Below are 14,438 nucleotides of genomic sequence, written 5' to 3'. Positions count from 1 at the left end.
CTTTTCTTTTCTTTTCTTTTCTTTTCTTTTCTTTTCTTTTCTTTTCTTTTCTTTTCTTTTCTTTTCTTTTCTTTTCTTTTCTTTTCTTTTCTTTTCTTTTCTTTTCTTTTCTTTTTCTTTTTCTTTTCTCTTCTCGAGAATGAAAGTCTTCTTGTTCATGCCACTGATACAGATTGAAAGTTTGAAGTCTTTGGATGATGCATATACATTTTTCTTGTTCTCTCAAGCTACTAGTTCTCTCAAGCCCTGGCCTTCTTGAGGTGAGATGCAAAGCCAGTTGCAGTAACTGCTCCCCATAGTCTTTTGCACTCCTTTTTCTAGTTATAGGTGTCTCTTATAATTAGCTCTGTCTCGTGGTCTCTGATTGATACATATACTCCATAGTATTATATAACATTTTTATTATTAAATTATTTTATGTTAGAAGCCCCAGCACAGATGAGAACTCCATTGTGGCAGATCCTGTGTTGACTCTAAAGGATAAAAAGCAGTTTCTCCCTCAAAGGACTTACAGTCAAAGTGCAAAATAAAAGCAAACAGATGGATGTGGGCAGACACACAGTATCTTGTATGTGGCACCTCCTTGACATTATTAGATGTGAATTGTAACACTCTGTCAATAACCACTTAAATATTTAATGGTCTGGATTCTTTCCAGCTGGCTTGGGAGCAGTAACTGTAGCCCCAAAGTTAAGTGCTGGATTCCCATTGCCAGGACCTGTGGAGGCAGTTCCTAACCCAGGGCTCCTCAAACAGCCCTCCCCATGCCGTGTCTGGGGTGAAGGGGGGAAGAATCTTGCCCCAAACACTCCTTTGCTGAAGGATGTGGTGTCATGATAAAAAATGATCTCAGTGCAAAAGTGATATTGTGTGTTTCCCTGGTCAGTGTTGTGCCCTCTTGAAAATAAAGCCCATAAGAAACCAATGCCTTCTGCACACTCTCTGGTGTGAAGTTGTTTGTTAAAGCAGAGTAATTGGAGGCAGAAGGATATTTGCATGCCTGGTCCAGAGGGGAGCTTAGTTTATTTGGCAGAATTGTTTGTAAGCCACTTGTGCATCTTCCCTGTTACCTTGGGACAGGGATTTTCTGCCAGCTGTTTTCTCCTGAGAACCGGGCTCAAAATTCACTTCAGACATGTTTGGAGGGAAACCTGGTTTGCTGGAGAGGCCCAGGTTCTGCAAGAATCCACAGGCCCTTCGGTGGGGATGCTTGCAGAGTAACACACAGCAGAAGATAAGAGGCCAGAGAATTAGAGCCAGTGAATAGTTTTGTGGATTAATAGACATAAGCACTAGTGCTCAAGGGAGCTGCCTAAAGGGAAGGGTAATATGGTTTGTTTTCCCTTAATTAAATATTTGTTAAATGGTTTGCTTCCTCTCAATTAAATATTTGTTCTGGTCGTTCTTTTGTGACAGAAGTAAAAAAGCAGCAGCTTTGCCTATCCTGTGCATGTTCAGCTGATTCTGAACATGCTGTAACTATTCTTCTGGTCCTACCCCCCAATTATTTCCTGTAAAAAATAGCTTTCTCCCTTCCATTCTCTTTTTTCTCTCTGTTTTTGAATCATGTTGCTGAATGACTCATCCTGCCTCTTAGTAAATAGGTTAAGTCCAGGAGAATGATGAAACTGCAGAGTGACATGTGAATAAATAGTGCTATTGCTCATGTGTTCTCCCTGATGGCAGTTACTGTTTTAGCAGCGTTGTGGTGTCTAACACTAACTTCATCAGCTTTTAAACCATGAGGTGCAAGCTATTGGAGGGGAAAATTGTCACCAACCTCCTTTGGTTTTGCTGATTTTAATGTAAAAAAAATATGTCTTCCTACCAAAGGGCACTTCTTATCTCAGCAGTTCTGTAGCAAATTCATAAGGCCCAAACCACACATGAAAAAACCAGATGCAAGCAGAGTTCACCCTTGTGCTTTGCAGCAACATCATCATCTGCCACAGAGTTAAATCAAGAGTTAGGAGTGACAAAATGAAGACTCTTGCCTTGTGTTTCTTAAGCTTCAGTCTATCAACCTAATATTTCTGTATTGCTTTAGCCAACTACTGTGGTCTATAAAATGAACTCCATCCCCTTCTGGTATAAGTTTTTGTGTATTTATTTATCATGCGCTCATTCTACTCGGAATATTTTACTTGGTCTCGTTGCATGTAAACTAAAACTAAATACAAACTTCATCTTTTCTCAGTAACTCGCTAACTATCAACTAGAGAGAGCCAACTCCATGACTCAAACACGTGTCCCTTCCCTTGCAATTGCAGCCAAAACTCTCTGGCATCGGAGAGCTGCAGAATGAAAGTCATATCTAAATATATGTGAGCAGAAAGAAAGTCAGTTAAAAAAAGACTTTGTTATGGAAAGCTACTACAAACCAAATCCACGGTGGCCTGGAGTTCCTCATCACACCCAGGCTGAGCTAGTTTTCCACTTTCAAGGTACTCTTCCCAAAGCAGCTGCTGACACTCATTAGAGGAACTGCACAAAGCCAATTCAGCTTGTTGCAGTCCCTTTATGCCTCCTGTGTGGTGACTAAACAGACCTAAAGGGTTTATCTGATAAATAAACAGGATATTTATCATCATCTTAGCAAACAATAACAAAAGAGCTTTTGTTTCATATTCATATAGCTCCCAGAAGGGCCAGCACTGATATTCAGAGCCAGTCCCTTGTCAGGTAACCCAGGAAGGAGATGGGCAGCACCTGGCACCAGATGCCACCCTGAACACCATCCCTTGGGTTTGGTTTCAGTATCTGCAGTGCTTGGACTGGGCACCTGAGATGCAACCCCTCTAAATGAAGGTCAGGAGTCTGACTGTGAATGAGCTCCAAGGGCTGCCCACAGGGATGTGCTGAAGCCTGGTGGGGCAGGAGGGAAAGGGCATGAAACTGTTTCTGAAGGTGCCCTTTCCAGATTCATAGCTGATGCTGGTTCTCCCTCCAGCTGATGTGTAGGCAGGGTTTGCACCTGTCTTAGGATCTTCTGATTAAAAAAATGATGACTAAATACTGAAATCCATCAAGCAAACAGCAAAAAATTGCTTTTTATCTTGCTGTTCCAGTCAACAACCTGGAATTAGAAAGCTCATGTGTGTGTGCATGTGTGTCCTGCAAACATCACATAAGCCCAGTTTCCTGATTCATGGAAAAGTTGCCTCGAAAAGTCATTGATTTCCGGTAGATTCAGACAGGGATCAAGTGGATTAAATAACCAAAAGCACCACAAATGGTACCTATCAACCTTAGGATTCCTACATTCAGCTCACTTTAGGGCAACCTTTGGCACGTGTTTCTGCAGGAGAACGTGTCATTTTTGAGCAATATCATTCTGCTGTATATTGTTTGCACTCGTATTTCAGGCCTCTTACTACAGGGTCTCAATAAACTGGTCTTCCAGGGAATTACACAACCAGTTAACACCAAATCCTTTTCTTAACTGATTAACTGTGAAAGTCCTCTGGCCATGGAAGTGCGATGATTGTTTACTAATCACTTGCAGGTTTGGGTGCAACTTATTACTGATTTACAAGGTTGTAACCATTTGTGTAACAAGCTGAAGTGAAGCATGGCAGTGTAGTTGAGGCACCCAGCAGCTCTGGGCATGGCAGGAGAGCAAGTAGAGCTGCACAGGCTGCACCTCATCTCCACTGCTGCAAAGTGCTCTGTTTTCCTTCCCTCGTAACGGGTCACTTTGCTTTGTGTCACCGAGGAGAATTTGGCTGGAGAGGGAACTTCTGTCTGAGGGTAATGCACGAATAAGCAAAAACAAAGGGTTGGTTGTCTAAAAAGAAATTATTAAGGCTACCAGCTGTGTGGGGATACCAGTCCCAGCCTTCAGCAGTCAGTGGCAGCTTCTCACCGGTGGTACCCCAGTGTCTTGTAGGTCGAGGCATCCCCAGGCTGAGGATGCTCTGTAGTCTCCTCACTTTAGGTGCTGTACAGCAAAGTCAGAGCTGGTCACTGTCTTCAAAGTGCTCTCTGTCACCTTTGTTCATTTTTAGAGGTGTTTAGCACTCCAGTGTTCACTGACATTTATAGATTTAAACGTTTTAGATTAGCAAATTAAATCATTGTCTGTTGGGATTTTCAGAGTGCCTGAGTGAGCTCAGCACCTGGCTGTGGTACTTTGAGATCTAAAGGATCTGGAGTCCTACCTAAGGACTTGAAAACATTCCTGTAGGGACTCTTGAAAATGACTGCTCTCTACTACATCCACACATGGTACAGTGGATATACTGCACAGTATAGGTCATTCTGTGCAGGTCAGCGTCATGTCAGGCTGGTTGCTGTTAGCTAAGCATGGATTATTTAAATTCCATGAATGTGACTTTCACAGACTTTCTGCATTTTTCGGAACAAGACAGATTTGTAATAAATCTGGTCCTTCAGGGATACTTTGGACTCGGCCAGAGCCATATGGCAGGATGATCACAGAACAGAGGTTCAAGCTCTGGAGTCCCACTGACCACTTTTTCCTGACATTTTTAAGGCAGTTGTTTTGTAGTGGCTGTTGATCTTTTCTGGAAGTACTCTGACAATAATGAAAGTACTGAGAAAATCCTTAACATTTCTGAGGTGGTGTCGCAGAGAGATTTGTGTTTCAAGTACTTCCTCCGTGATGATTTTGATCTCTAGTGCGTTTAGGGCATTGAATTTTTTTTTTAGCAGAAATTCTATCTTTATTTTCTGCTCTTTTCTTACAGGCACACCCAGCTTCCTGTTAAACATTTTGGGTAGGATAGTACCATAGGTACTGGTCATTTTATTTTTGTGCCTCACTCTGGGACTGTACTGAGATATAGGGGAAGGATATTTAAATGTCCTGAGTGAAATCCAGATCCTGTGAATCCTGAGGTGTTTAGATATGGATATCAGTTGGGACAGCCTTTAGCCAAAAATATGCATTTTTATTTAGATTCTGATTTCTATCAGATATCTGGGTTATGTTGTTAAATACATGGAGTAATGTCAAGGGGGTTTGAGTCTGTTGAAACTACTGTAGCAAAAATGGATCCTAGGACTTGAATTGCCACTTAGTTTGAGATCAGTAACTTCCAAGAGTTTGCTTAATTCATGGAGATGACCTGATTGCTGTTGGGCTGGATGGTGTGGAAGCAGTTTATACACAGACTCCGTAGATTACAAGCAGGACAGGGAAGAAAAGTTGCAGGGTGTATCTATTGGCATTATTTCAGTAAGCAGTAAACCCTTTTCTTGATGTGTAATTAAGTAAAGCTTTATGGCCCAGAACATCTTAGCAGTTACGTGTCCCAAATTTCCAGAAAAAAAAGCCTTTTTATTGCTGTTAATTTATAAAACAACCCCACACCCCCAGTATTTTTTCCCCAGCACAGTTTTTTGGGTTTAGACTCCTTATGCCTTATCCACCAAAGTTTGTATTTACCAGTCAATGAGTTGCTGTGCTCACATGTGCAAAAGCTGATTTTCCAGGATGCAGAGTATAAAATAGGCTGTGTACTGAATGGTAGGTTCCAGTCTATGATACGTGGCTGCACAATCCTTGGGAGCCAAGTAAAATATTTCTTTTCTATATATAGTCACCTGAAATCCAGCAGCAGAGACACTTCTGAATCTTGCACTCAAAACTTAAGTTTTTAAGAAGCAGTTTTTCCTCCTTAAAATTGCGATTCTTTTTTTAATTTCCACGTGGTTTTGCAGAAGTGCCAAATGCTTTCATGGTGATTTCAAACGAAATTTCAAGAGATTAGATAGGAGAAAATGAAGCAGAATACCTTTTTTTTATGAGAAAAAAAATCACCTTATTTGTGTTTGAAGCAAAGACTGTAACTTTCATGATTTCTTTGTGCGTCTTTCCTGTTCTGTAAAATTAAGGCAAAGTCTAATTTACACAGCCACTGTGGTTAGATCTCTTAATTAAAAGGGACAGACTTTTGATCTGGCATGAATGTATTGTATCTTACTTGGGCCACTGAGGTGATAACAGCCCTGACTTTTGCAAAAGGCAGTGACTAGTCTTTGACCTGACGTACCAGTCGCAGGGACCTCCTGTGCCTCTGAAGTCTCAGATCAAATTATCAGCATTTCACGTGTTTTGTCATCAATTTAGGAGTTGTAATTTTTGGCATATTCATTTTTAGATAATACCAGCCGAGAAAAGAGGGGGAAAAAGGTAAAATCTAGTGCTGGATCTGAGCAAACAGAAAGGTCAGCGGTTCAGTTCTGCCTTATGTATTGTGTGTGCTGAAATGTCCTTTTAATAAAATAAACCACAAAATGAAAGAGTAGCTGAAAGCTGTAACATTTGACCGTGCAACATAGGTCAAAGGTTACCTTTTTTTCTCAAAAATGGTTTTGCAAATCTTTTTCAGAGCTGATAGATACACACCTTAGCTGGATACAAAACATTATATGAAAAAGAATGACTGTGATCTTTGATCCAAGCAATCAAAAAGAAAGGTAATTGGTATTTTTCTGCCTTTTCTCCAGCTGTGTGTTTCTCTTAACCTTTATTTATTTATTTTTTTCAATTAAAAAGTCATGCCCCTTTTTATTTGGCTTAAAGGGTTTAAAATCTTATTTAATTTTTTTCGTTCTTTTTCTTCCCCACTTGTGAACCACAGAACTGTCCTGAAGTAGCTGGGGCCTGGTGGGCAGGGAAGGAGAGATGGGGCTGTGCATGCTGGGCTAGAGCATCCTGTCCTTCCCAGGCAGCAGCTGGACCCACAGTAGGACCGTGGTTTGCCTGGTCACGTTTTGGGGGCACACTACAAATCCAGGGTTCAGCTTTCCTCCCCAGCCCCTGTTATTCCATTAGTTCCTCCCCACGTGCCTTGTGTTTGCTTTGCATGTCAAAACACTTCTTGGATGGGTCAGTGGAGCAGACATGGACTATTGCAGGAATATTGCAGGATCCCTGCCCGCTACAGGGAGGAGCCCACTGGGGCTGAGCTTTGCCCCCTCTGATGAGCCTCTCACTCTTGCAGGATCCCCAAAGTAAAGAGGTTACAGACACCCTACTGCACATTCCTTCTGGTGCTTTTTTTCATTTTACATGAGAAACAAGCAGCTGTAATTGTTTCAATGCAATAAATGAGACAACTAAAGTGCCTTATAAAAATGATTAACATGTTATCAGGTGAAAGTGCTAACAAGAAAATTCAAGTTTTTACTTGTTTATATATTCAGAATATATTCCAAGTGCTTCACTGCCATGGGTGTAGTACTGTGACAACATCAACTTCATTGGTGTTATTCCAGACAGATCCATGGGACAACACTGGTGGAGCTGTCACTTGGATGTGTGGCTGTGTGTGCACACAGGCAGAGGGGGGTGTGCACATATAGAATCAACTGCATGTATAGAATCAATTACATGTATAGAATCAGTTCCATGTACAGAATCAATTCCAGGGAGCCTGACTCCCTACCAGCTGAACTGGGGGCTGTTTTCTGTCTCTGGACTACCCGGTGGAGTTCGGTGTTTAATACAACCCACTGTCATCCTGCGAGTGAACACGCTCCAGATTTCTATCTGAGAGGATGTGAATTAGAGGCTTAAATGTCTTTGAGGCCTGGAGCCTGAGAGACTGACTCTACCCCATCAAAGCTGAGCAATTAGGGGATCACAGACATCCTCCCATGATTCCAGCAGCCTCTGCAGTGTCTGATGGGGTCTCCAAGCACTGGGGCCGTTGTTGTGCTCCTACAACAGTGGTGTAACAGAGGATATGCTGAAGGGATTCAGGGCCAACCTTGGTCTGCATGGCTGATGTCAACTGTAATTTCAATATCCTTTTTTATGATTTAATCTTTTGTTATCTTAACATATGTCCTTGTGACCCCATTTAATCATTAAACATATCAATAGCTCCAGAGCAGCAACACTCCAGGCACCTTAAGCAACAATATTTTATTTATTAATCGCATCATCTCCATTTCCTCTCAGCTAGAAATGAGCAAATAATGAGAACTGATACTCGAGCTACATTTTAACCATGCTACTAAAAAAAGATAGATGGGAGTTCAGAAGAGCAAGTTCAGCACATGATCTTGGCTTCCTCTGAGGTTTAGATAGGTCTCAGTTTGCCGATTTTGTTCTGTTGAAACCCAAATCTGTTGGATTATGCCTGGATCTGGATCCATGTGCTCCCAAATCACAAAGATGTGTGATTTCACTAGGCTTGGTCTGGAGGTGACTCCAAGCTGGGAGAGAGATACCTGCCTTGGGATCCATTCCTGTTACATTTATGTATTCATTAGATTTAGGGACTCTGGTTGTAGATCAGGACTTTTAGTGCAGGGACAAGCACTGACTTACACCTTTCACTCAGAGCTCCCAGACTGCTGTTGTCCAGCTTAAACTGCACCTGACACTCCCCTCTCCACTTGGGTTTAGGTGAAATTCAGGGTGACTACAGGACCTTCAGGCCAAGTGATCACAGGGAGTTCTTGTCGTTCAGGTGTCTCCAACAGAAACCCACCTTGCCACCTGTACAGGTTTGCAGGGAGCAATCTCAGTCCTGCAGCTACTCCGTGGGGTTCTTGTTTCATGCTGTTCTCTGCAACCTTTTAGCTCTATTCAGAGTGCAGTCCCCCTATAACCTCAGCCCACAGAACCCACTGCTGACCTTCTGTTCAGCACACAGGAGGGAAAGTGAAGTTTGCAGGCTGAGTCAGCATTTGCCCACACCGTCCAGCCAGGGAAACAGAACCAAATCTGGACCCCTCAAAAGCCTGTAGGTTTAGTAAACTCAATTATCTGTTCATGTTTCTCTTGTATTTAACCCTTCCTAGATATGATTGTTGGCTCTGATATTTCCATTATTGTATTAAATAAAAGGAAATTCATATATGATATTTTTGGTACACTGGCTGCTCAAACAAACGTGTCGATAAATAAATCAGCCTCCAGCCTCAGCCCACTTGTTTTTAGAAAGGAAATGACCCTGTAAGAGTGGGTGCCCATTTCTTTTACCTCACTGCTATTTTTAGCTGAGGCTGTGAAAAATTTCCATTGAAGACCTGCTCCTCTCATTTCCTGGGTAGAGCAAACAGGAAGCTCTGACTGAGCTGGAGGAGGTTTTGGCCTCAAAGTGGACCAACCTCACCTCCCTCTGGTTGCTCACTTACACTGCAGAGCAGCACCACACCAGATCCCCACTGATGGGCTTGATTTGCAAGAATTCACCCCAGGGGCTGGTAGAAGCCAGCAGGTGATGGTGGCAGGTAGAATGTTGGGCAGCAGGAGGACAGGAGTTCTGTCAGCAAGGCTTTTTTGCCCATTCATCTCCAAAAGGCACCAATCTGGTTGAAATCAGGCACTTCCCAGCTGGAATTAGAAAGAAATAAACTGTGGGCTGTTGATGGTGGGATCTGTGAGCATGGAGACATGGGAACTTTCTGCATTTAAGTTCTGGAGAGCACTTAAATTCTAGAGAGAGAACTGTTGTTCCAGGAGGTACCAAAGGGTGCTTTAGGCAAGTAAGAGAGAAAGTTAACAGGAGAGATTGGTTGTTGTATATAACATATACTACTGGTCTGACTTTTTAAACAAAGTTTTTCAATGTCTTCTCTTGAGGTTTATTAACAAGCCTGTCCCAGCCTCTGACAGTATCCTGGTGGTGCATGGAAGTGCTTATGCTGCAGTCTACAGACAAACTATAATAAAAATGTAGAGCAAAGAGAGTTTAGAGTGAGATTATCAATTAAAAAAGAAAAAGAAAAGCAAACAAGAGCCACCCAAACACAAACTACACTTCCTCACCTGAATTGCAGTCTCTGTGTTTTCTTCACTGTTCACCGTATTTCCTCCAAACTTGGCCTTTTTTCTCTTCAAAATAATCTTATTTCAGTCTAGTGAATGTGTTAAAATGCTTAGAGACTTCGAGATTTTTCTTTTTTCCCTCGGGTAAGGGCAGTGTCTGTGCCAGAGGGCAGGTGTTGTGTGTGTGGGATGTGGCAGGTTACTGGCTTCCCGGTGCAGCCTCTCAGGTGTGTTTTATGGTACTTGAAGCTGAACACAGTGTAAATCCCCTTTCTCCACTCCTTCCCCCTTGCCTTCCAAAAATGTGTAGTCTGGATAAATAGGACTAAAAATTTTAGGGTTTAATAAAATTATGTTATGAATGGAGGGGATGTTTTCAGCTTGACAGCAAACTGCCCAAGGATTGCTTTTACTTTCCACTTGTCGTGGGTTTGAAAGTGCTTTAACGTTTCCTCCTCTCTCTTTTATTTCACAGTTAACGAAATTATCAGGAAGGAATTTTCTGGACTCCCTGCCAGAAGTCAGACATAGAAGAAGAGATTTGTGAGACAACTTTTACCGAATCCTTCCATAACTGACCTCTTAGGTCCTTCCAGTGCCCCTGCAACCTCCAGCTTCCTTTACAGTTCATCTCAATGCAAGGAACAATGTATTGGCATCAAGTGACAGCCTTGACTAAGCAACTTGCCACCTCTCTCTGTAAACACCGAGAAGGACACCCTTCCTTTCCTCCAAAGATTGTATTGTTCTCATGTAACAGAGCATCTGTCTGAGGAAACACTTCAAGCCTGCTGCAAAATATCTATGTATTGATCTATCTTAGTGCTGAGGGAGAAGTGATCTGTCACTCCTGAACCACACAAAGCAAGGGAGGTCGTGCATTAGAGCTTATTTGGGTGGGGTGGGAAATGGGGGAAGAAAGAGTAATATATTCCATTAAAGAATAACATGATTTGCAGGTCACTAGCAAGGACTTGCCCTCCAGGTCTCAAAGCCCTTCTGAGAAATTTTATTATTGTAGGAAACTGAGGCAACCCAAGCTTGCTTGGCCTTTATCCAACCTGGGATCAAAAGCCATTTTTTTCTGACTCTGAGCACTGTGATTGGTATTTCAAACAGTAAATGTCAGCTGAATCCAGGAGTTTTCTTCATTTTTCATGTCAGACTGGATAGGAATTTGAAGGAGAGGGATTCTCACCGAGAACCAGTGAAAAAGAACAATTCAGCAGTTGCAACACCTGTCCCAAGGTAAAATAAAGGCAGATAAAATAGAGATTAATATCTAGGAGTCACAGTAAATCTAAAGATTTTATGATTGATCCTTATTAATATTCAGGCAGTGTATGAACACAACTTAGACATTTTCTCTCTAACAAACTGTTGCTGTTTCTTTTCATGTAGAACCCGCTGTTGGCCTGTAACTTGTCTGATTGTCTCATTTAGCAGCTGGAACATTTAATCACCCCAAGCTGCAGAGGAAAATAATTGCATCCTACAGAAGCCATACATTCCATAAAAAATATACACTCTACTTATATTCACCTTGTCTCTTTAGCTTTGCAAAGCTACCAGCAATCTTTGGAAAAGTTACATTTCCACGTGAGTTAGTATTTTGTTGTGTTTTGCTTCATGTGTTAGAATGGCTTGTGCTGACACTGCTTATCACAATACCAGGTAACCGCTGCCACCTGCAGTTGCACATCTACAAGTCAGAACACTTTGGAGTGTCAGTGCCTCCACAGGGGGATAAAAGGACATCCTGAGTGGATAATTGACGTGCAGTAAAAAACAGCCATAATATTTTAGGAAATAGGTTTTATAAATGAGGAACACTGATACTTCTAGGAGTGTTGAGCCTGCTCTGTATTCTAAAAAGCGCAGTGAAATTAATCCTGTTTTCGGTTGTTTCCCAGTAAACTTTGCTGAATGCCAGCATGTCCACGTGCTCACAGCAGGAATTACGTTATGGGAATGCAGCAGAGCAGCCCCAAAGTTGGTTCCCTAATGGCTCGAGATAGATCTTGCACAGTCCCTGCAGAGTTTGTGCTCAGTCCAACCAAAATCTCTTTGTGAGTATTGAGTTTGTATTTTCTACCACTAAAAGCTGGTGCTTAAACTCTGCAAGGTCTTGGGGTTTAGAGTGGGAGGCAGATTTGAACTCTCCAGAACACCTGACCTGGGTCTCAACAGGTCTGGATCTGAAACAGAAATCTGAATTTCACAAGAGCAGCCCTAAACTCCGGATTCAGCCCAGCCCGGCTCCAGAACCCAAGCAGAGCCCTGCACATGCCAACCTGGAGTTAATAACACACCTTGGGGACTTGGCTTCTGTTTCCACTTGGTGAGATTCAAATCTTTTGTCCCAAAATGAGTCCCCTGTCTCCCATTTCAGCAACACCAAAAACTCCCTGGCTGCCTCAGTTCTGGTGCTCATGTTGTGAGCTCCACACGTTGCAGCAGCAGGACTGGTGAGATGGCCCAGGCTCAGCCTGTACCTGCAGAGGTGAAAATGGCCTCTTTTTTTACTGCTGACTTTTATAGAACCAAAACTGAGGCCCAGACCAGCTGAAAGGACTCCAGCACAGGGGAATTACTGTTAAACAGCACTCACAGAGTACTTTGACTGGCTCACATGCCTCAAATAAGCTATTTTGGATTGTTTTAAGACTGTCAGTTTGCCAGAATCTGACAGACATAGTGGATTTTTAATGCAGTCTGATGGACATATTCTAAAGACCAAAAGTTCCCTATTAGGAGTTCTTTGCTGCAGCTGAGTAAAATAACAGACCGAATGTGTCTCCCAGTTTCACACTTGGAAGTATTAAAATATCTTTCCCTGGTCCAACCTGTAAAGTATAGGAGAAATTTAAAAACAATTAAATAAGCAAATAAACCAAAAACCCACTCACAGAAAACCAGAAAATCCCAAAGAACTGACAGAACCTTTTCCTTTGCTGGATTTTAAATAGAATCTCAAGAATATAAAGGTCTTTTAAGATCTGTAGATGTGCTGATGCTGTCTATATTTGGTGATTGTAGCAACTGCTCATCAATTTAGGAGTATAATTTTTTGCATATTTATTTTTAGAGTAATATCAGTCAAGAAAAGAAGGAAAAAAAGGAAAATCTAGTGCTGGATATGAGCAAACAGGAAAGTCAAGGGTTAAGTTCTGCCTTACATATTGTAGATGCTGAAATGTCTTTTTAATACATCACAAAAGGAAAGAATAGCTGAAAGCTGCAATACTTGGCCATGCAAAATAGGTTGTGGACTTGTAGCAAAGGCTTTTCAGTGGTCAGAGGGCCCCAGGCAGGCAAACCCTGAGCCCCTACAGTGCTCCAAGAACTCCTGTTCAGGACACACCCAGGACACCTGGGCTCTGTAACCAAAATGTACATTTCCACTGTGCTTATATGTTCCTTCAGGCACTTTGTTTTTGAGGAGAGAGTGTTTGGGGTTTGTGGGGTTTTTTTAAATGTGCTACAGGTGCTTTTTTTGCTCTTGCATTAGCTATATTCCTTCCTCATTTTTAATGCATAGATATTAATCTGTTTGTGTGTTTGTGCAGGTGCATATACATGTAGTTTATATAATATACCCACATAGACAGGGACTGAAGTGACAGGGCAAGGGGGAATGGCTTCAAACTGACAGAGTAGTTTTAGGTTGGATATTTGGAAGAAATTCTTCCCTGGGAGGGTGGGAAGGCCCTGGCACAGGTTGCCCAGAGAAGCTGTGGCTGCCCCATCCCTGGAAGTGTCCAAGGCCAGGCTGGACGGGGCTTGGAGCAACCTGGGCTAGTGGAAGGTGTCCCTGCCCATGGCAGGGAGTGGGACTGGATGAGTTTTAAGGTCCCTTCCAACCCAGACCATTCCTTGATTCTCTGATCTGTCTGGGTGCATTGTATAAATATGATTTTATATGAACACACACAACCCCATTACAACGCTGGGTCACGATCCTGTCCTGGCTCCAGCCCCGTGTGAGCAGCACATGGAGCCAGGACTGAGGGTTCATACCATGTACATACTATAGACTACATTTTAGTGGTTTTATTTACAGCTACATGAGGTCAGGCTGTGCTGCCCTATCTACTTTTATGTGCAACCAGTAGTTAAATAATACAGCTTTAACCAACTTTGTATTTATTTCTGGAGAAAAGGAGCATCCTCAGACATAGTGTTATGCATTGTTGTCTCTTTTTACAATGAAAACTGAGACATTAAAATTATATAGCTTGGCTGAGGAACTTCAAAATATACAGTACTAAATTATTTCCTGTTCTTGCTGAGCAGTGTTTTTTCAGTATTAATATTTTTGTTACTTAATACAACTTGCTCTCTTTCTGTAGAAACATGAGCTTAACCTTGGAAGAGTTAATACCTTTTTGTGAGTAATTTGTTCTCACTTTTTATCTGGAAGATAGCCATATTTGCACATGAGGAAATTCTGTCTTTCCTCAGTTATCTGAATGTTTCACCACAGTGCCTTCCTGCCATTGTACCAAAGGCCTACAAATATCTTGTCTACAGGGTGAACAACTCTAATGCATTTTCCATCAAAGTTACACCATGCAAAGTACATGGGGCTCGTTGGAACTCAAAAGTTCATCTCTTTTTGTGTGTCTGTGTGTGTGGGTTTTTTTTTTTTTACTTCCATTTTTCCATCCAAGCTTTGGCTGCGAAT

At 42.0% G+C, this 14,438-nt stretch overlaps 1 protein-coding gene across 1 annotated transcript in view; it reads left to right on the top strand.

Moving 5' to 3' along the window:
* The window catches only part of NFATC2 (nuclear factor of activated T cells 2), an 84,687-nt gene extending 73,390 nt beyond the window's left edge, over positions 1–11,297 (top strand). The window contains exon 10 of the mRNA XM_032705169.1: positions 10,227–11,297. Coding sequence (XP_032561060.1) covers positions 10,227–10,282 — 56 coding nt within the window. The 3' untranslated portion in view covers positions 10,283–11,297. The remainder of the gene's footprint in view (positions 1–10,226) is intronic.
* The last annotated feature ends 3,141 nt before the right edge of the window (positions 11,298–14,438 follow it).

The sequence above is a fragment of the Chiroxiphia lanceolata genome, chromosome 17 (assembly GCF_009829145.1).
Source record: "Chiroxiphia lanceolata isolate bChiLan1 chromosome 17, bChiLan1.pri, whole genome shotgun sequence".
Classification (NCBI taxonomy): domain Eukaryota; kingdom Metazoa; phylum Chordata; class Aves; order Passeriformes; family Pipridae; genus Chiroxiphia; species Chiroxiphia lanceolata.
Note: the sequence above shows the minus strand (reverse complement) of the source record. Positions and strands in the feature narration are given on the sequence as shown.